The sequence below is a fragment of the Dipodomys ordii genome, unplaced genomic scaffold (genome assembly GCF_000151885.1).
Source record: "Dipodomys ordii isolate 6190 unplaced genomic scaffold, Dord_2.0 Scaffold6, whole genome shotgun sequence".
NCBI lineage: Eukaryota > Metazoa > Chordata > Mammalia > Rodentia > Heteromyidae > Dipodomys > Dipodomys ordii.
In genome coordinates, this window is record NW_012267222.1 from 12,440,318 (window position 1) to 12,461,171 (window position 20,854).

At 46.0% G+C, this 20,854-nt stretch overlaps 1 protein-coding gene across 2 annotated transcripts; it reads right to left on the reverse strand.

The window, feature by feature from the left end:
* Positions 1-571: 571 nt before the first annotated feature.
* On the reverse strand, positions 572-12,199 carry Pdik1l (PDLIM1 interacting kinase 1 like). Of its 2 annotated transcripts, none has more exons than XM_013035916.1 (3): positions 12,063-12,199; positions 8,752-9,053; positions 572-4,118 (listed from the first exon to the last, which is right to left on the reverse strand). In XM_013035916.1, the coding sequence occupies exons 2-3, from the start codon at positions 9,034-9,036 to the stop codon at positions 3,378-3,380; spliced, it is 1,026 nt and encodes a 341-aa protein (XP_012891370.1). In that variant the 5' UTR covers positions 9,037-9,053; positions 12,063-12,199; the 3' UTR covers positions 572-3,377. The 2 variants fall into 2 exon arrangements, with proteins under 2 accessions (XP_012891370.1, XP_012891379.1); XM_013035925.1 differs by lacking the exon at positions 12,063-12,199 and adding an exon at positions 11,358-11,512.
* Between the last annotated feature and the right edge of the window lie 8,655 nt (positions 12,200-20,854).

Sequence of the window (20,854 nt, forward strand, 5' to 3'; positions counted from 1 at the left end):
ATTTTTTGACTATTTTGTCATGCTGGTGAATTATTTTGTAGCTGCTACAATAGTTTGATTGATAACATTTTACAATGAAAAACAACAACAATAACAAAGGGAAAAAAACAGACCAGCAGAAAGAACTATTTGTGTGCTATTTATCTGACACTTAACGCGTACTTCATCATAGTGACAAAGTATCCCTTAGCACCAAAAGTCTACAGGAACCCCATCTTTCTAAGTGACAACTAGTGCAAAAGAACATTCTAGAAACTAACTGTACAATCCTATATTTTAATGGGACACAGCTGCCTATAAGCTTATTTGAAGTATTTGGTCTTTTTTTCCAATTAAGACAAATTTCATAAAACACTACAAAACATGGCAAGAGACTATTAGGGATATTTGATTACTGAGTACCTATTATGGGCAAGGCACTAATATGCACAGATTCTTTGTTTTGTTTTTCTTTTTGGGTCCGGTCGTGGGGCCTGAACTCTGGGCCTGGGCGCTGTCCCTCAGCTCTTCAGCTCAAGGCTAGTGCTCTACCACTTGAGCCACAGCACCACTTCCGGCTAATATGCACAAATTCTTGACTACATTTTTCCTCTAGCAAATATCTGAAAATTTCCAAATATTGCTAATCATCTTTTATTTCTTACTCCTGATGGAAAGGCATATGGCTAAATGCCATTTTGTTGTGTCATTTTATCAACTCACCTTTAGTGCTGAGCACACACTAGGTACTTAATAAAATACCTTTGACTGAGAGAACAAAGATACATAAATAATATCATTTTGCTTGGTATTATAGGCTATTTCTGAATACAAAGACTTGGGGCAATTTTAGAAGAAACTTCCTGTGAAAAATTAAAGAATTTTACTTCACAGGTAAAAGCTCTCAAAATGAATTAATAATCAATCTTGGGAATGTAGCTCAGTGTAATGTGCTTGAATAGCATATAAAAGGACTTGGGTTTGATCCCCAGCACCACAAACAATACAAAAATAAATTATACTCATTCCTTTAAAGGAGGCAATATCAGAAACTTAAGGAAAGCTGTGACTCCAAGTACATAAGATATATGAAGAGCAAATTAAGCACTGGCATACTTTCACCTATCAGTCCATCTGGTCAAGTGCCACATTATTAACAAGACATTAGAATGACACTTTTTCTTATTTCCAGTAATGAAATACCCTTGGTCAGATCTGTGCTAAACTAAATGACCCAGAGGGTCAATTACCTGAAGTTTCTGTGTATTTCCATCCCTAATGTCCAAAAACTTGTTTTTCTTTTTTGTGGTCCTGAGGACTGAACTCAAGGCTTCAAGCTCTTACCACTTGAGCTAAGCTACAAGTCCAGAATTCTTATCTTTAATACTTTGAAAGTATTGTAAGAGGCTTAAATTCAATAAAATCTTAATCCAAATTTAAAATTTCTGTATTAATATAGTTTAGAAATGTACATACTTGGATTTTTGTGATGTTTTACCTTTGATTATCACCTCACCATTTCACTTTTTTTTTTTTTCAGTGTTGGGGATCAAACCAAAAATTTGTGCATGATAAGCAAGCACACTATAACTGAGCTACATCTCCAGCTCTTTGAACACATTTTTAAATGGGGGGAGATGATGATAGTAATATCATAAAAGTTATGGAAATTCAAAAAAGCTAAGGAGACTATGCAAACTATCAATAATATTCAGTATGCTAATACTACTGGGTTTGGTTTTTAGATTGTAATATTTAATGAAGATCCTAGTGGGCTGGGGTGTATATAGCTCAGTGTTACAGAATATTTGTCTTGAGCTGAAGAGCTCAGGGATAGTGCCCAGGCCCGGAGTTCAAGCCCCACGACTGACCAAAAAAAAAAAAAAAAAAGAGTATTTGTCTCACATGTGCAAAGTTCTGGGTAAATCCCAATCACTGAAGAAAAAAAAATAGTGCTTTATAAAGATTAACAAATACAATGTAAAATCTGTTTACTATTACAGGCTAGTAATCTGGTTTTGGAAAGTACTCTTTCCTTAGATTTTTAACCTGCAATTACAGGAAGACAAATTGGAGACAATCATACAGTAAAAATGAATTTTAAGAGGAATAATGGTCTCCTGGTTTCTGACACAGACCATAGCAAGTGACTATATAGAATCAGTAACTTGTGTACTTAAAAAGTAGTTGATGCCACAGTATTTTATCGTTTGCTAAACTGCATATGTGTCATCTCAACTTTAGAAAAAAGTGACCAGTATTTAAGACAACTATTATCACTGTCTCAAGTGAGACAGAAAAAGAGCATTCATCAGTGCCAAAACAAAAGGAATTCTAGGATCTGAAAGACCATACCAAGGTAGGCAATGAAGGTAGAGCTCATTTGGTTTCTTCTGCTTTATGCTGGGGCTAAGACAAAGCCCTAAAACCAAAAATTAATATATCAAGTATTATAGCTCATTTATAGCAATGTTTTCAGAAACAGAAGAATCTTATGTTCAGATTTATATCAGACTGTAAATGTTCAAGTACAAACATGTCCTAGCACAGTGGTTTAATTAAATGAACATCCAGTTACCTAAAGAAGGTATGAACGAACCATCAACACCCTTGCTAACCTGCTACCATATGAACCCATGACTAATTCAACGCTATAGGGCACTGGAGAACTCAAACATGATCTGGCAGCTCTGAATTGCTTAACTTCAATTAAGTTTAACCAGTAATTTTAGACCCTCCAAAATGATGTCTTTGAAGAAAACTATATAGTATTACAAACCAAACCAAACCCAAAACCTTAGTATGCTTTCCTTAGAAGGAAGGGCAGGGAAGGAAGCTTTGTTTATTTTTTTCACCACTGATTAGACCAGCAAATCCCCCAAACCCCAACCTGTATCAAATAACTTAAACTGAAGTGGCATTTTCTTCATATGGAATGCAAAATGCACACATTCACATACTCACATATACATAAATATATACATATATGTTTCCTTTACAAAGCTTCAAAGGTTGCATTACCAGCACGCAAACCTCTTCTTCCATGGAAATGCCTAATACTGACAAGGAATGTCTAAAATACTTAAAAGAGACATAGTTCCAGAAACCTGGACTCTTCTCTTCTTGGCTCTTAAGAGAATTTTCCTGCCAAATTTCTAATGGTCATTAAAAAAAAAAAAAGAGAGAGACATCCACGTTGGTAATACACATTCAAAACACACTGATGGCCTGCTTGGATTAAGGAAAATGAGGGGGGAAAAAAACCCCAAAAAACTACCTCACAAAAAGTCTAAACCCTAAGAAGGTGGAGTTTAGCTTTTTGTGTTCTTGTTGCCATATAATGTTGCATCACTTAAATCAGAAGCAGCATTTCATCCAAGACATTTGCAAATACGATGTCACGTTTCCCAGCTACTATCTTTAAATGCAATCTGTACTAATCTGAGTTCTAGCTCAAAAGCATCTGGACGATCCTGAGGGTTTGCAGCCAGCATTTCCTTAATCAGTTGTTTCATTCGCCCATTCATAGTTTTTTTCTTCACAGGAATGAGAAGTTCCATTTTGGGATTTTCCAGAAGTGCCTCTCCAACAGGCACAATTTCGGTTCCTTGTTTTACATAACTCCCCAAGAGTTCTTTCTTTGTCTCTGTGTCTATGAATGTGATCCTTTCCAGCATTGCCCAGATGATAATCCCCAGAGCAAAGATGTCAGCTTTTGCTGTGTAGTGTCCTTCCCATACTTCTGGAGCCATGTAGAAATCTGTCCCACATGCTGTGGAAAGGAAACACTTGTTTACGCTGACAGGTTCTTCTGGGTTCTGTCCAGACGCTGAACAAACCTTACTTAGGCCAAAATCAGCCACTTTCAGTGTAGGTTCCAAGTCACTGGTATCCAACCTGCTTTGGGAAATCAGGATGTTATCAGGCTTCAGGTCTCGGTGGATGATTTGGTTTTTATGCAAGAAAGCCAGAGCACTGCTCAGTTGAAGCATGAAGCTAGTGTTAGTTTTACGATTGGGTTTCCTGGACAACAGATACTCGTTCATGTCTCCTCCATCACAAAAATCCATCACAAACCACAAATAATAGGCGCTTCTGGGATCAAAGGCAATTTCTCCTTTTAATGAAGTCTCTACAAGCTAAGAGGAAAAAAATAGTATTATAATCTGCACAAGTTACACAATGTAGTTATTAAAAAAAAAAGAAATAGATTCAAAAGTTGTCAGTCTCTTATTTATTTTTTGTCAGTCATGGGGCTTGAACTCTGGGCCTAGGCACTGTTCCTCAGCTCTTCAGCTCAAGGCAAGAGCTCTACCACTTGAGCCACAGCACCACTTCCAGTTTTCTGGTGGTTTATTGGAGATGAGAGCCTCACAGACTTCTGCCTGGGCTGGCTTTGAACCATGATCTTCAGATCTCAGCCTCCTGAGTAGCTAGGATTACAGGCGTGAGCCACTGGGGCCTGGCTCTTACTTGGTTTTTGTGATGCTGGGATCTGAACCCAGGGCCCTGAAACATGCCAGGTAAATGTTCCACACTGAAGTAAACCCCAGACCGAAGTTATTAGTTTTTGTTTTTGCTAATTCTGGGGCTTGAACTCAGGACCTGCACACTCTCCCTGATCTTCTTTTGCTCAAGGCTAGCACTCTACCACTTGAACCACAGTGCCACTTCCTAGTTTTTCTGTTTATGTAATATTAAGGAATCAAACCCAGGGCTTTATGTATGCTAGGTAAGCACTCTACCACTAAGCCACATTCCCAACCCATCTTTAGTTTTAAGTGGAAATCCCATGAATATTTTATTTGGCCAATGCTTTCATATGTGTAGGGTTTTGGTAAGTCTGGGTGCTGTCCCTCAGCTCTTCAGCTCAAGGCTAGTGTTCTACCACTTGAGCCACAGTGCCACTTCCGGCTTTTTTCTGCTTATGTGGTCCTGAGGAATCGAACCCAGGGCCTCATGCATGAGAGGCAACACTCTACCACTGAGCCACCTTCCCAGCCCTTGGTAAATATTTTTTAATTATTATTATAAAGGTGATATAGAGAGAGGTTACAGTTACATAAGTCAGGTACAGAGTACATTTCTTTTTGGACAATGTCACCTCTTCCCTTGCTCTCTCCCCATTTTTCCCTCCCATCCCCACCTACCATTTGTGCATTTAACTTTTTTTTTAGTTTAATTTTTTTTTTTTTTTGTCGGTCGTGGGGCCTGAACTCTGGGCCTGGGCGCCGTCCCTCAGCTCTTCAGCTCAAGGCCAGTGCTCTACCACTTGAGCCACCACTTCCAGTTTTTTCTGCTTATGTGGTGCTGAGGAATCGAACCCAGGGCCCCATGCATGGAAGGCAAGCACTCTACCACTGAGCCACCTTCCTAGCCCCTGCATTTTATTTTAAACTTCAGCATTTCTCAATGTCATTTTGTCACTAGTGAATACATACCAAATCTATATGCTAAAAGATAAAATTTTCTTGAAAAGTTTTATTTTCAAACATATGAATCTGGCTTATATTTTTATATGTCAATGGAACTGAGCTCTAGTCATCATTTAACTCATTATTTTATCTGCTGTGCTGTGTCAGTTGCTGGTGACTCACACTGTAATCCTAGCTATTCAGGTTGCTGAGATCTGAGGATCACAGTTCAAAGCCAGCTGGGGCAGGAAAGTGTGAGTCTCTTATCTCAATTTACCACCAGAAAACTGGAAGTGGAACTATGGCTCAAAGTAATAGAGCACTAGCCTTGAGCAAAAAAGCTCAGGATAGCACCCATGTCCTGAGTTCAAGCCCATGATGGGTGGGGGGAGGAAGAGGGGTGGCAAGAGGAAAAAGAGAAATTTGGTGAGAATATTTTCAATTTTTAAAAAATAGTACAACATATATAAGAAGTACTTTTAGAAAGTGCTTATATAAAATGAATAGAGGCTAAGCAAAAAACATTTTTTTTTGTAGTGGGGCTTGAATGCAGGGCTTTCTGGTGGTTAACTGGAGATAAGATTTTCAGATCTCAGCCTCCTGAGTAGCTAGGATTACGGGTATGAGACACCAGCACCTAGCTAAACAATTGTATTTTATATTCACTATGTTAAGAGAAAACTTCAGGGGGGTGTGGGGGTCGAGATGGGAGGGCGGGGATGGTAAGGGGAAACAAAAGGAGGAGGCAACAATGCTTGATCAGAAATGTACTCATTACCTTGCTCATGTAATTGTAACCCCTCTGTACAGTATTTTCACAATAAAAAAACTTATTAATAATAAAAAATTAAAAATGAGAAAACTTCAATGTACAGAGTACTAAATTGCAAGACAAATTAAATTTGCTATATAATGACCCTCAAAAATTTCAAGTTACACAGATCAATATGGTTCTCTGTTGTTCCTCACTTGAAAGCCTTCGTTGTTTTAAACACAGATTTATAGGGTGGGGGCTTGGCTGAAGTGGTAAAGTGCCTCCTTAGTAGCATAGGACCAGAGTTCAAATCCTAGTACCACCAAAACAAGCAAACAAAAACAGACTTTTAAACAGCAAAGTCTAGTGATAATTCTCAGTTTTGATACACTCAAAGCTGTTTCTTTTCTAAGAACTGACCTTACCAAGTTCTGTCTGACCTTTAACTAGCTATGTCTTAAGTATCTTTTCTATTCAGTGAGTACAGAGCTGCTTCCTCCTCCCTGCTTCCTTCCTTCCCTTTTTTTCCTTCCTTCCTTCCCTCCGTCTGTCTGTCCCCCTCTCTCTCTCTTTCCCAGTCCTAGGGCTTGAACTCAGGGCCTAGGTACTGTCCCTAAACTTTTGTGCTCAAGGTTGGTGCTCTATTACTTAAGTCACAGCTTCACTTCCAGCTTTTTGGTGATTAACTGGAAGTAAAAGTTTCACAGATTTTCCTGAACACCACAAACCACAAGCTTCAACTGTCAAGACAATTGAACTCCTACCCTGCCACTTGCTAGCTAGATGACTCTGGATGAATTCATTATTTTAAGCCTCAATTTCTTTATTTGTTAAGGAGATAATAATAATATTTTCCTCATACCATTGTTTTGAGCAACTGCCTTTAAAGCTCTCATAGAGAGAATATAGAGCCAAGTAGAAACCCAAATGTTAGCTGCTGGTACTATGGAACATTCAGGTGTGGGGTAGAGATGTAGCTCAAGTGGCAGAGAGGTTGCCTAACATGAACCAAGGTCCTGGGTTCAAATGCCAATATCTGCATGTGGAGGGGAATGTTTCAGGTACAAAAGAACATGCTTCACAAAAATTAACTGGAATAGCATGGATAAAAAAACATATCACTCTAGGGCTGGGAATGTGGCTTAGTGGTAGAGTGCTAGACTAGCATGCATGAAGCCCTGGGTTCGATTCCTTAGTACCACATAAACAGAAAAAGCCAGAAGTGGTGCTGTGGCTCAAGTGGTAGAGTGCTAGCCTTGAGCAAAAAAGAAGCTCAGGGACAGCACCCAGGCCCTGGGTTCAGGCCCCAGGACTGGCAAAAACAAACAAAAACCAAAAGAGGCCGGGCGCCGGTGGCTCACGCCTGTAATCCTAGCTACTCAGGAGGCTGAGATCTGAGGATCGCGGTTCAAAGCCAGCCCGGGCAGTAGAGACCATGAGACTCCTATCTCCAATAAACCACCAGAAAACCAGAAGTGGTGCTGTAGCTCAAGTGGTAGAGCACTAACCTTGAGCTGAAGAGCTGAGGGACAGCACCCAGGCCCAGAATTCAAGCCCCATGACCGACAAAAAAAAAAAAAGACCAAAAGAAACTTTTAACTCTAAAACACCTAAGGCTTATAGGGTTTTGGTTTTTTTTTTTGAGTATGGGTCTCATTAACTCAGGCTAGCCTCAAACTCATGCTCTTCCTACCTCATCCTGCCCAGAGCTAGTTTACAGGTATGCTCTGTTTATATGCCTGGCTAAGTTTATAGTTAAGTAGTGATATATAAAAGACATGTCCAGTTATCAATGGGCCCTGCTACTGATTATAGAGCTTTTCCTTTGCTCAAGTCTTCAGTCTTACCCTTTTTTAATTTTTTTGGGTCCGGTCATGGGGCCTGAACTCTGGCCTGGGCGCTGTCCCTCAGCTCTTCAGCTCAAAGCTAGCGCTCTACCACTTGAGCCAGAGCACCACTTCCGGCTTCTTTTCTTTTTTTGCTTATGTGGTGCTGAGGAATCGAATCTAGGGCCTCGAGCATGCAAGGCAAGCGCTCTACCACTGAGCCACCTTCCCAGCCCAGTCTTACCCTTTAATACCTGTTCTTGTGCAGACTATCAAGTACTATGGCATAACAAGTGACTTCTGTCAGTTTTGGTATGTGTATCACAAGCTTAAATAAAACCTCTCTCTTTTTTCTTTGTTATTGGTTGTGGGTCTTGAACTCACGGCCTAGGCGGTGTCTATGAGCTTTTTAACTCCACACTAGGCTCTATTACTTTGAGCCACAGTGCCACTTTGGGTTTCCTGGGGGCTAGAGATACATCTACTCTGTTCTTGACAGACTTCTATCTATTCCTAACTATAAAATATTTGCATGTAATTATTTATTCAGGTGTTTCATGGATTGTGTTGAGACAAAGTCTTTCTAGGCAGCCTAGATTGGCTTGAATTCACTAGGTAGCCTAGACTGACCTCCTGCATATTTGAAACATTGGTAAGTACTACTATAGCCAGTCAATACCTGCATTCAAGGGGAGAAGTTCACCTGACCCTTTCATTCCTCTTCTTGCTGACAAATGTTAGGTTCAAACCATTCTTTTTCCCACTCAGAGACACTTACCTGTAAGTAAAGGGAAGAATTAGAGCCATGGGACATCTTTTGTACCATTCCGTCTTTCTGCAGGACGCACTCCTCCAAGTGAATCACGTTTGGATGCTGGCTCTTGATACTACTTAGTGCCCAGAACTCTCGAAGGGCCAGTTCAACGTTTTCAGGGGCGTGGCATCGGATTTTCTTTACTGCCACCCGGGCAGAGGTCTTTCTGATGACTGCTTCATACACAACACCGTAACTACCTCGGCCTACCTCCCGTATTAGATCGTACTTTGGCTGGCTACTCACCATCTTCAAGGTCGACGTTTCTGGAAAAAATCAACAAAGTAAATGCTCTGTTGAAATTAGGTATAGCTACTGGCTTGTATTTCTCTTTATGTATGCATTAGTTACCTGTCTTATTTCAGTGTGTGAAGGATATTTGTTATAACTTGAGCAAATCTAACTTGAATAATAATAAAGATAACATTTAGGACTTACCATGCATCAACAACTGTTTCAAGTACTTTTTTATTAAACTCAATCCTCACAATAATCTTATTAGATAGGTAGTTTTATATCATTTTAATAGATGAGGAAATGAAAGCACAGAGTGGGTAAATAGAAAATCCAGTCAAACAGCTAGTAACCAATGGACTTGGGATTTGAAACCGGGAAATCTGGCCCAGATAGCCATGACTTAAACCACTAGACTGTTTCTTATATGAACTAACAGAAAATATTACTGTTAAAAAAATAAGCCAGGCGCTGGTGGCTCACGCCTGTAATCCTAGCTACTCAGGAGGCTGAGATCTGAGGATCACGGTTCAAAGCCAGCCCAGGCAGGAAAATCTGTGAAACTCTTATCTCCAATAAACCACCAGAAAACTGGAAATGGCACTGTGGCTCAAGTGGTAGAGCGTTAACCTTGAGCTGAAGAGCCAAGGGACAGTGCTCAAGCCCAGAGTTCAAGCCCCACAACCAACAACAACAAAAAATAAATAAATAAAATAAAGCCCCAAATTCAGCAATTGTATTTACTGATTTCAAAAAGACTAACAATAAAGAAGTAATATTCTAGTTTCTCTTTAAGGCCAGCATACACATATAAAGTCATAAAACAGAAGGAAAAACAACAACAACAAAACCTCTAAAACCAAAAACACTCCTTATATCTGAATGGTATATGTTTATAAAAAGTAAACCATATCATTCATTGAACTGAAAATATTTGGTTGTATTATTTAAAAGCAAATGGAGCCAGGCACTGTAATCCTAGCTACTCAGGAGGCTGAGATCTGACTGAGGTTCAAAGCCAGCCCAGGCAGGAAAGTCCATGAAACTCTTATTTCCAAGTAACCAGAAAAAAAGCTGAAGTGGAACTGTGGCTCAAGTGGTAAAATGACAGCCTTGAGCACAAACATTCAGAGATGGTGGCCAGGCCCTGAGTTCAAGTTCCAGGAACAGTGAGCACATGCACCCAAGCACACACACAAATAGAGTTGGGTGCAGTGATGCACATCTGTAATCTCAGCACTCAGGAAGTAGAGTTAGGAGGATGAGTGAGGCCAGCCTGGGCTATATAGCAAGAATAATTCCCACTCCATTCCCTCCTCCCTCACCCTGAAAAAAAGTCAATGGCCAAGTCATTCATGGTCAGAATTTGTTCCTTATGTTACTTCTTTATTATTTATTTATTTTGTTGGTCGTGGGGCCTGAACTCTGGGTTTGGGCACTGTTCCTCAGTTCTTCAGCTCAAGGCTAGTGCTCTATCATTTGAGCCACAGCGCCAATTCTGGCCTTTCCTGCTTATGTGGTGCTGAGGAATCGAACCCAGGGCCTCATGCATCTAAGGCAAGCACTCTATCACTGAGCCACCTTCCCAGCCCTACCTACTTCTTTATTTTTTGCAAATAAGTTTGTGGAGAACTGCCCTCCCTTGTTCCCTCTTTTCTGTGGGTACCAGGATTTGAACTCAGGGCCACAAGCCTTGGTTTTCTTCCTCATGGCTGGTGTACTATCACTTGAGTCACACTTCCAGCCCTGTTTTTTTTCTGGTTAGTTCGGAGATGAAGTATTGCTGACTGTTCTGCTCCATCTGACTTTGAACCATGATCCTCTGGATCTCAGCCTTCTTAGTATTAGCTAGGATTATAAATGTGAGCCACAGGTGCCTAGCAGAACTGTTCCTTTAAAAGTAAGTTATTTAGAATACAGGCACCTTTTTGTTGTTGTTTAACAATAGCTACTTAGTTCTAGGTCATTTTGTTCAGAAAGCCATCCTACACATCAAGGGGAAGTCTGACAAAGTTCTTTGGCATTGGACATAACACATCATTTAAAGGCACAAACATAGGATCTCCACAGAAATGTCCAAGTGTTGAATGCAGAATCTAAGGGTTCTTTCCTACTTCCCAGATTCTCATTTGAACACTGTAGCCATGGGCAAGACAAGTGACTGGAGACTGTACAGTATTTATACTGACTGTACAATCAGGAAAACAAAAAAGTGAATGAGTCTTAGAGCTTGAGATACTGGGAACTGCTAGGTGCACAGGACACGCTAACGAAAAACGACTCTTTTCAGAGATTGCTGAAGGTTAAGGTCCCACTTCCTCTAATTGGTCGCTTACCCCTTCAAATTCCTACAGTGCTTCCTAGTGTCTGACTTCCTGCTACAAAATCAGAGCAGCAACCTGTCCTGCTAGACGTGCAACGCCAGCTACCGTGTATTTATTGCCAAGTACTCCGGTCACAGCCTCTTCGCCTGTCCCACCACCTCCGGTTCCTACAGGAAGGGGCACCTTCCAGAATAAGGAAGGAGGATGGCTGGCTTTCAAGTCCTCGGGATCCGGGTCTGATCTCAGCACGGGCGATGCAAGGTGTACATTCAGGTGCATTGCCCCGGGGCGCTGCTGCCCGCAGTGCTGGCCCAGCGCGGACACCGGTCGGCCGGAGCGCACACCGGCCGGTGCCGGGGACAGCGGCGCTGCCCGCCGCGGCGGCTCGGGCCGCGCTGGCTCGTCCGGCGATCCGCCGACCAGCTCGCTCCCGCCTGCGGCCAGACGAACCTTGGGTCGGGGGGTGGGGGTGGGGGAGCCTCCCGGAGTCCCGCCACGACCTCAGCTCCTCGGGGCTGCGGGCGGAGGGCCGGACCTGGGGAGTGTCCCGAGCGGGAGCGGAGGCCGCAGCCCGGTCCGGAGGCTCGAGGAGCTCCGGGCCTTCCCCGGAATGATTCCGTTGACAGGTCTGTGACAGGCCTGGTGGGGACGGAGGGACGTGCAGGCCGGTCGGCTCTGCAGCAGGGCGTCTGTGCCACGCGGAAGAGCCAGATTTACCTCAGGGCAGCCGCCGCCGCTTCTCCCTCTCATGGGCTCTGCAGGCCGCCATTATCGTGTAGCTCGCGCCTCGGCCGCCGCCGCCTCCAGTCAGAGGCCGGCGCGCGCCCCCGTGGTGCGCGGACACACCCCCTCACGCAGGCCACGCCCACAACGGCTTTCCGTAGCCCCGCCCACCGCGCGTGCCCGAAGCTTTGCTCGGCGCTTTAGCTTCGCGGCTCTGCAGGAGCCCGGGAGTCGCTCGAGGTGTGCGCGCCCCGGAGCTTACCACTGGAGTCCCTCCCCGCAGGGGTGACCGGTCCAGCTGGGGCTCGGTCACCCCCTCCCCCCCGAGCCGCAACAGGTGCGCCGGGCCCGGGGTGCCCGAGAGGCTCTGCGGCGGCAGGCCTGGGCTTGGGCTTGGGCCTGGTGCGCGCGCAGCCGCGGCCTCGCCTGCCCTTCCCGCCCTCTTCCGACCTACCGAGCGGCGGGCTGGCGTGCGGAGGTCGCTGGGGCGGGACGCCCGGTGCATCTTCCGCGCGGAACGGAGGCGTCTGCGGGTGGCGGAGCTCGGCTGCGGGCTCGCGAGGAAGCGCGGCCCGAACCCGGGAGGCCTGGCGGGCGCCCCGCCGGCTGGGAAGCTGCACCTTTTGTTCGAGTCACTGAGCCGTCTTGGCGGGCGGCGCGGTTGCCGGGGCGGCGGCGCGGCGCTGGGTTCGATCGTCTGGGAAGGCGCCGTCCCCTGTCCCGCTGGCGCGGTGGTATCTCCCTTAAAGAAGCCGGAGCCTCATTGTTCCTGACCGCGGGGATCCGGGCGCCCGGCCCCGCGCGGGAGGGAGGGCGCGGTGGACCCGATTGCGGCGCCCGCGCCTCCCCCACCTGGCGGGCCTGCAGGAGGGTCGGGATCCCGGCCGGAGGGCGCGCGGGAAGGGGCCACCGTCCGAGCCGCGTGGGTCCGGGCTGACAGCTAGGACCATGGTCGTCCGGGTGGGACAATCAGTGCGCGCCGCAGGCCCCGGAGTCGTTCGGCTGTCAGTCAGATCCGGGCGCTGCTCGCTTGACAGACAGCCCGGGGTTGACAGTCACTCAGGGAGAGACCCAGACCAGTCGGCCGTCCAGTTAGCGCTACAAATCAGTAAGCGTCTGCCAGAAACGACTATTCCTCCCCTGATTATTCTGCACCTACCGTTTGGTAATGAGGTACAGGGTACAGAAAGCCTGTGACACTGCGCTCCAGGATCAGTCATTTTCCTTTCTGTCTTCTATTTATGGACCTTCTCCCGATTCTGGGACTGGAGATAAATGATCTCACTGAATCCTAACCGAATCCCGTTTTTACAAGGGAGGAAGCTGACCTCAGCATTATTTGACCCAAAAGTGTAGGTCTTGAATATCCACCCACTCCACTCCTTCCGACACCCCCCCCCCAATTTCTAAAATAAAACTCCAAAAACTTCAGGGTACTCGCCTGAAATCCTAGCACTTGGGAAACTGAGGCAGGAGGATCTTGAGTCTGAGGCCGTCTGAAGTATATAGGAATGAAGCTACCTTAAAAAAAAAAGTTGAGATTGAAGTCCATACCCTCCACCCCAAGATAGGCTGGGTCCATAATCTATTTGGTAGATATTATTGTGGGACCTAAAGATTAAGTAATTTGGGATGTTGAGGATAAAGGTTACATACTGGCTCTGTGAGTACATTGTGGGGCTGGGAAGGGGTTGGGAAGGGGCTGGGAAAAGGTCCCAGCCAAGTGAGGGCTCTAAGCTTCACTAACTTCAGAGTAAAGCTGCCCCCTTCTGGACACAGGAGCCTTGCTTGTGATTTACTCTGCAGCCTCCTTTAGTGCTAGTAGAGAGGCACAATGATGTAAATTAACAAGGAAATTTGGCAAGATCTAGCCACCTTACATAAGAATTTACTTGCAGGGGCTGGGAAGGTGGCTCAGTGGTAGAGCGCTTGCCTTGCATGCATGAGGCCCTGGGTTCGATTCCTCAGCACCACATAAGCAAAAAAGAAAAAAAACTGGAAGTGGCACTGTGACTCAAATGGTAGAGCACTACCCTTGAGCTGAGGGACAGCACCCAGGCCCAGATTTCAGGCCCCACGACTGGACTCCCCCAAAAAAAAGTATTTACTTTCACCCAGGAACCCTAGATCAAATCCTGGACTTCTAGGAAGTACAGAAACATGTGTATGAGGTTGTTCATTATAATATTAAGAAGTAGCAGAAAGCTGGGCACCGTGGCTCATGCCTGTAATCCTAGCTACTCCAGAGGCCAGAGATCTGAGGATCTTGGTTCATGAGACTCTTAGCCAGAAGTGGCACTATGGCACAAGTGGTAGAGCGCTAGCCTTGAGCACAATGAAGCTCAGGAACAGTCTTCAGGCCCTGAGTTCAGGCCCCGGGATCAGAAAAAAAACAAAAAACTGGGAACTTCTCACATATCTAATAATATGCTGCTTGAATCAATAGTAAACACGGAGTAAATTCTGTGTCTCATCAAATGATCCAGCTGTTAAGAGATGACTTTGGTAAGACTGGGGAAAGGAGAACATAGACTGATAGATTGAACTGAGGAATTACTGTACTTTCTAGTTAGGTGCAATGGGGACATAGTACTTAGAGAAAAGCCTTTTTCATCTGGAACAGTGCACTGATGTATCATGGATGGAGTGAGATGAGGCTAGGACTGGCTTTAAAATACTCCACAAACAGCTGGGCACTGGTAATCCTCCAAAAACAACTGGGCACACCTGTAACCCTATCCACTCAGGAGGCTGAGATCTGAGGATCCTGGTTCAAAGCCAGCTGGGCAGGAAAAATCCATGAAACTCTTACCTCCAATTAACACTCCAAAACAGGAAGTGGTGCTGTGGCTCAAAGTGGAGTGCTAGCCTTGGGCAGAAAAAGCTCTGGGACAGCGCCCATGCCCCGAGTTCAAGCCCCACTACTGGCAAAAACAACAATAAAACACAAACAGCAATAAAAACAAAGAGGAAAGTTGGCAAAATGGTGATAATCGTTTAAAACTAGTGATGGGCACAAAAGATTCATTACACTATTTTGTGTTTGAATTTTTCCAACCTAATTAGACAATCATACCCTGTCCCCCCCCCCCCTGAAAAAAGGTTGAAATTTACACAGGTTGGGACCTTGGATACAGCAACCCTGCCCCCTGGTGGCCAGTTTTTACCAATGCAGCTGCTGTTCTTTTAAAAAAGCAGGTCCAAAAGCACAGACATGGCAAAAGTCACAACCTTTCCCTCTACTAGCTTATTGTTTTACTGCTGAAGAAATGGAGGCGTAGGAGGACTCAGTAACTTAGGAACCAAAGCTCTGGGGATCTCTGGATTCTAAGTCTTCTTTTGGATTCATAAGCCCCATAAATCACTTTTACTTTTTTATCTGAATAAAGAGGTCATATGGGGCCAGTGCAGACACCCCCAATTAGGATGGGTTCACAGGAAGCAGTTTATCAAGGAGCAGTTAGATACTTTACTAAACAACATGCAGTGTTACCTTCACAGGTAGCCTCAACCCTGTCCTATTGTTATTATTATCATCTGTGGCAGTACTGGGATTGAATTCAAGGCTTTGCACTTTATCTAGAAAGTGCTCTACTGCTAAGCCAAGCAGCCAGCCTCTACTATTTTCTTTTAGCCATTGCACGCCAGACTTTACTCTCATAGAAATGCACACTCACCTTGAGAAACCTACTTCATTTCACAAGGACCCTAGGAAGCATTTATTTCTCTCCACTTCTCAGATGGGGAAACCGAGACCCAGAGATATTAAGGACTTGATGAAAGCCATGTGGCATTGAGTGGCACTGTAGCCGTCTGCTCCAAAGGCTTGACTATACCACATAGTCCCTCGAAAGTAAATGTCAGGTAGGCATGAGTGACTCGGCTTCATAATACTAGCTGAGATCAGGAGGCTGAGATCTGAGGATTGCATTTGAAGTCAGCCTGGGTAGGAAAGGCTGTGCGACGTACCTTCAATTAACCATCAAAAAAAAAAAAAAAAAACCTAAAGTGGGCCTGGGGCTGTGGTTTAGTGGTAGAGTGCTTGCCTAGCATGCATGAGGCCCTGGGTTTGATCCCTCAGTATCACATACACAGAAAGAGCCACAAGTGGCACTGTGGCTCAAGTGGTAGAGTGCTACCCTTGAGTGAAAGAAGCTCAGGGACAGTGCTCAGACCCTGAGTTCAAGCCCCAGGACTGGCAATAACAACAACAACAAACCTAATGTGGAGCTGTGGTTCGAGTGGTAGAGCCTAAAACCTTGAGTGAAAAGCTGAGACAGCACCCAGACCCTGAGTTCAAACCCCAGTACTGGCACACACAAAAAGGAAAAAAGAGTGTCACCACCACCACCACCAAGTATAGTGGTTCATGTCTGTAATTTTGGCACGCGAGGATCTAAGTAAGGTATAAATCAAGGCCCTATAGGCTGCTAGCAGAGCTGTGCTGTCCTTAGCAGCAACAGCCATCCTGTCACCTGATTCCAGAAACCTAGGGATTGCCCCTCTCCCAGGCTGGCCCTGTCCCTGCCCCCTGGGGCGGTCAGGAGGCTTGTGCCAGTAAGCCAGCTCCTGCTGTCCCTCTCCAGGACAGGCAGCCTTCAGGAAGCTCCTCTCCCCTCCCCCATCCCAGCTCTCTCAGTTCCTAGAAGTTCAGAAACTGAGCCTTCATGTCGACGGTACCTTTCTTTGGCATCCCTGGCATATGGTGGCGGTGGGGGACACAACTTGGTGCTGCTGGAAGGTGGGCTTAGAGGGTCCCTTCAGCCGTTTGCTTGCTCCATGGCACAGAGCAAATTTTTTTTTTGGGGGTCCGGTCGTGGGACCTGAACTCTGGGCCTGGGCGTTGTCCCTCAGCTCTTCAGCTCAAGGCTAGCGCTCTACCACTTGAGCCACAGCGCCACTTCCGGCTTTTTTCTTTTTGCTTATGTGGTGCTGAGGAATCGAATCTAGGGCCTCGAGCATGCAAGGCAAGCGCTCTACCACTGAGCCACCTTCCCAGCCCCACAGAGCAAATTTTTAGGAGCCTCAGTTTCCCCAAATACAAGCTGTACCAGAAAAAGACAGCTGTAGGATGGAATGTGGCACATTTGGCACCTTGGTTGTTGCTCTATAGGACTCCCAACAAGGGCTTCATGGTGACTGTTGTTTTCTTGCTGCCTGGGTCTCTTTAGGGCACCAGGTCAGAGAGAGGGGCTGAGAGGCGCTCAGCTATCTTAGCACAGGTGGCAAATTCTGGTTATTAATACCCACAGGCCTGGCATGTAGCATTGCAGAGATGAGGTACAGAGGTGGGGGTGGGAACAGGTGGCAGGCCAAGGAGCCACAGCCTTCCCGGCCTGAGCAGGCCGTACTTGGCCTAACTACTGCCACCCTGCAGACACCAGCCACCTGCAGCTCAGGGTCTAGCGAAGGTGTGAAATTCCCAGATGAACTCAAGAGTGGGGCAGGCATCTTTCACTTCCCTAAAGGAGCGACACTGTCCTGCTGGGGTCCCACCTGGTGCCCAGAAGGAGCAAACCCACTCCTGGAATTGAAGTCAAAAGGGACACCAGAGCCAGGTGCTGGTGGCTCACGCCTATAATCCCAGCTACACAGGAGGCTGGGATCTGAGGATTGCTGTTCAAAGCCAGTCCGAGCAGGAAAGTCTGTGAGACTCTTATCTCCAATTAACCACCACAAAACCGGAATTGGTGCTGTGGTTAACGTGGTAGAGCACTCACCTTGAGCTGAAAAGTTGAGGGACAGTACCCAGGCCCAGAGTTCAAGCCCCATGACCAACCCCCCCCCAAAAATGACACAAGGATCCCAGCTTGCTGTCAGGGTTCAGAGCTCAGCCTCTGAACTCAGACCTGCCACTGGGAAACTTCAGTTCTCTAATGTTAACAAGAAGCCATAATGACACTGAGCTCTTCTAGGTAGTGCAAAGGCTTTCTTCCATGGTCAAAACAGCCCACAGGAATCTGTGTACCACAGCATTGGGTTATTTATTTATTACTAGTACCAGGGCTTGAACTTGGCCTTATACTCTCATTTGGCTTTTTCCACTCAAGGCTGACGCTCTACCACTTGAGTCACACCTCTACTTTTGGCATTTTGCTAGTTAATTGGACATAAGAGTCTGTTAGGATTTGTCTTCCTGGGCTGTCTTTGAACCTGGATTCTCAGATCTCAGCTTCCTGAGTAGCTAAGATTACAGCTGTGAGCCACCAGTGGCCAGCTGCAATAGTGATTAATGGGCAGCACGGGTTAGCAGCCCAACCCTGTTCCTCCAGGAACAAAGGCTTTCCAGAATTTCTCCTCTTCTACCCAAGCCAGCAAGCAGTTCCACCATCCAATGCTGCTTCATTTCTTTATATAAATTTATACAAATTAACCTTCATTAATCTATTTACTATTAGGTAGCATTTGTTGGAGATCCATGATAAGGCCCTTTCCCCACCCTCTCCTCCCCACTACGGGGCTAAGAATGTGGCTAGTGGTAGAGTGCTTGGCTAGCATGCATGAGGCCCTGGGTTTAATTCCTTGGTACCATAGAAAAAAAATAGAAAAAAATTAAAATATAAAAAGAAGACCCTTGGGCTGGGAAGTTGGCTCAGTGGTAGAGCGCTTGCCTTGCATGCCTGAGGCCCTGGGTTCGATTCCTCAGCACCACATAAGCAAAAAGAAAAACGCCAGAAGTGGCGCTGTGGCTCAAGTAGTAGAGCGCTAGCCTTGAGCTGAAGAGCTGAGGGACAGCACGCAAGCCCAGAGTTCAGGGTCCACGACCGGACCCAAAAAAAAAAAGAAGACCCTTATGTGTGCATTATTCCCATGGAATGGCAACAATTGCCCCACTTTACAGATGAGGAAACCAAGCCCTAGACTTTCCCCGATGCCACCCATCAGCAGCCGGCTTCTCCTGAGAACACATAGTTCTGGGTGTCTGTGGTTGCATCACAACCCAGGGGGAGGGGCTGAGGGACAGTTTGTCTCTGTTCTCCTGAACTTCGGCCAGGGCAGCCTGCAGGCTGAGGGCTCGTTCACCCACATGACCAGCAGTTGATGTTGGCTGTCACCTGGAAACGGCTGGAGCAGCTCCAGGTGGCATCACCTGTGACCACCATGGAGCTCCTAGGTTCTGAGTTAAGCTGCCTTTCCTCTTCTGCCATTCAGTCTTACTCCGTGTCCTCCTTCCCATCCTTGTCCTCCTCTTCCTCCTTCTTGTTTCTTTTGTGCCCATCCTGGGGGTTAAACTCAGAGCTATAACCTCAGCTTTTTTTCTTAAGACTAGTGTTCTACCACTTGAGCCACAGCCTCACTTCTGGCTTTTTGGTGGTCCATTGGAGATAAGAGTTTCAAGGACTTTCCTTCCCAGGCTGGCTTTGACCTCCTCCTCAGAGCTCATCCTCCTGAGTAGCTAGGATTACAGGTGTGAGCCACTGGAGCTCAGCCCTCCAGCAGTCTTTTTTTTTTTGTCAGTCCTGGGGCTTGAACTTAGGGCCTAGGTACTGTTCGTGAGCTTCTTTTTGCTCCAGGCTAGCGCTCTACCACTTGAGCCACAGCACTACTTCTGGCTTTTTCTGTTTATGTGGTGCTGAGGAATCGAACCCAGGGCGTGATGCATGCTAGTGAAGCACTCTACCACTGAGCCACATTCCCAGCCCTAGTCTTTTTATGTTTGTTTTATCACACTCAGGGTGGCTGACTGTGAGAACACCGTTCTTTCTATCAGGTGGTGAGCTCCTTGAGAGCACAGGGCCTAGAATGGCCTCCCATATGAGGTTGCTGGCGCCCCCTGGCAGAATCAGATAGGATAGCAAGGAACAGCTGTTTAATGTTCACATGAGGATTGAGTGCAAATCAGAGTTCCCACACACCTTTGTGCAGACACTCACCTCACTCCCCTGTGGTCAGCACCCCGCATGGGGCGGTATTCTGTAGAAGTTGATGAATCTACATGTGTGTCACCACCTATAGTCTGTGGTTTACCATGGGACTTCATTCCTGGAACTCCTGTGCTGTGAATTTGGACATATGAATCCACCCCAGCACTATTGTGCAGAATATTTTCTCTGTCTTGGAAATCCTCTGTGCACTCCCTTGTCCTCTTTCTTTTTCTCTTTGTTTTTGTTTTTTTTTTGTTGGTCGTGGGGCTTGAACTCTGGGCCTGGACGCTGTCCCTCAGTTCTTCATCTCAAGGCTAGCACTCTACCACTTGAACCACAGCGCCACTTCTGGCTTTTTCTGTTTATGTGGTGCTGAGGAATTGAGCCCAGGGCCTCATGCATGCAAGGCAAGCACTCTACCACTGAGCTACCTTCCCAGCCCTGTCTTGTCCTCTTTCTCCCTCCTCCTCTCTCTTCTTCCTGTCTCCCTAGTTTTGCCCATTTCTACAATGTCAGCCAATTGGAGTTTTATGGCATATCAGCCCTTTCAGACAGACTTCTTTTTTTTTGTCAGTCGTGGGGCTTGAACTCTGGGCCTGGGTGCTGTCCTTCAGCTCTTCAGCTCAAGGCAAGCACTCTACCACTTGAGCTACAGCGCCACTTCCGGTTTTCTGGTGGTTTATTGGAGATAGGAGTCTCACGGTCTCTCCTGCCCGGGCTGGCTTTGAACCGAGATCCTCAGATCTCAGCCTCCTGAGTAGCTAGGATTACAGGCGTGAGCCACCAGCGCCCAGCAAACAGACTTCTTTTATTTCATGCACGTGTAAGGTTCTTTGTGTGTGTGTGTGTGTGTGTGTGTGTGTGTGTGTACTGAGGCTTGAATTGAGGGTCTCGTGCTCTTGCTTCAAATAAGCCTGGCAC

Coding starts and splice junctions, on each gene's coding strand:
- Pdik1l (XM_013035916.1), bottom strand. CDS start 9,036: ATGGTGAGTAGCCAGCCAAAGTACGATCTAATACGGGAGGTAGGCCGA. Junction 4,119..8,751: donor ATTCTTCCCTTTACTTACAG/GTAAGTGTCTCT, acceptor TTTTCCTCTTAG/CTTGTAGAGACTTCATTAAA.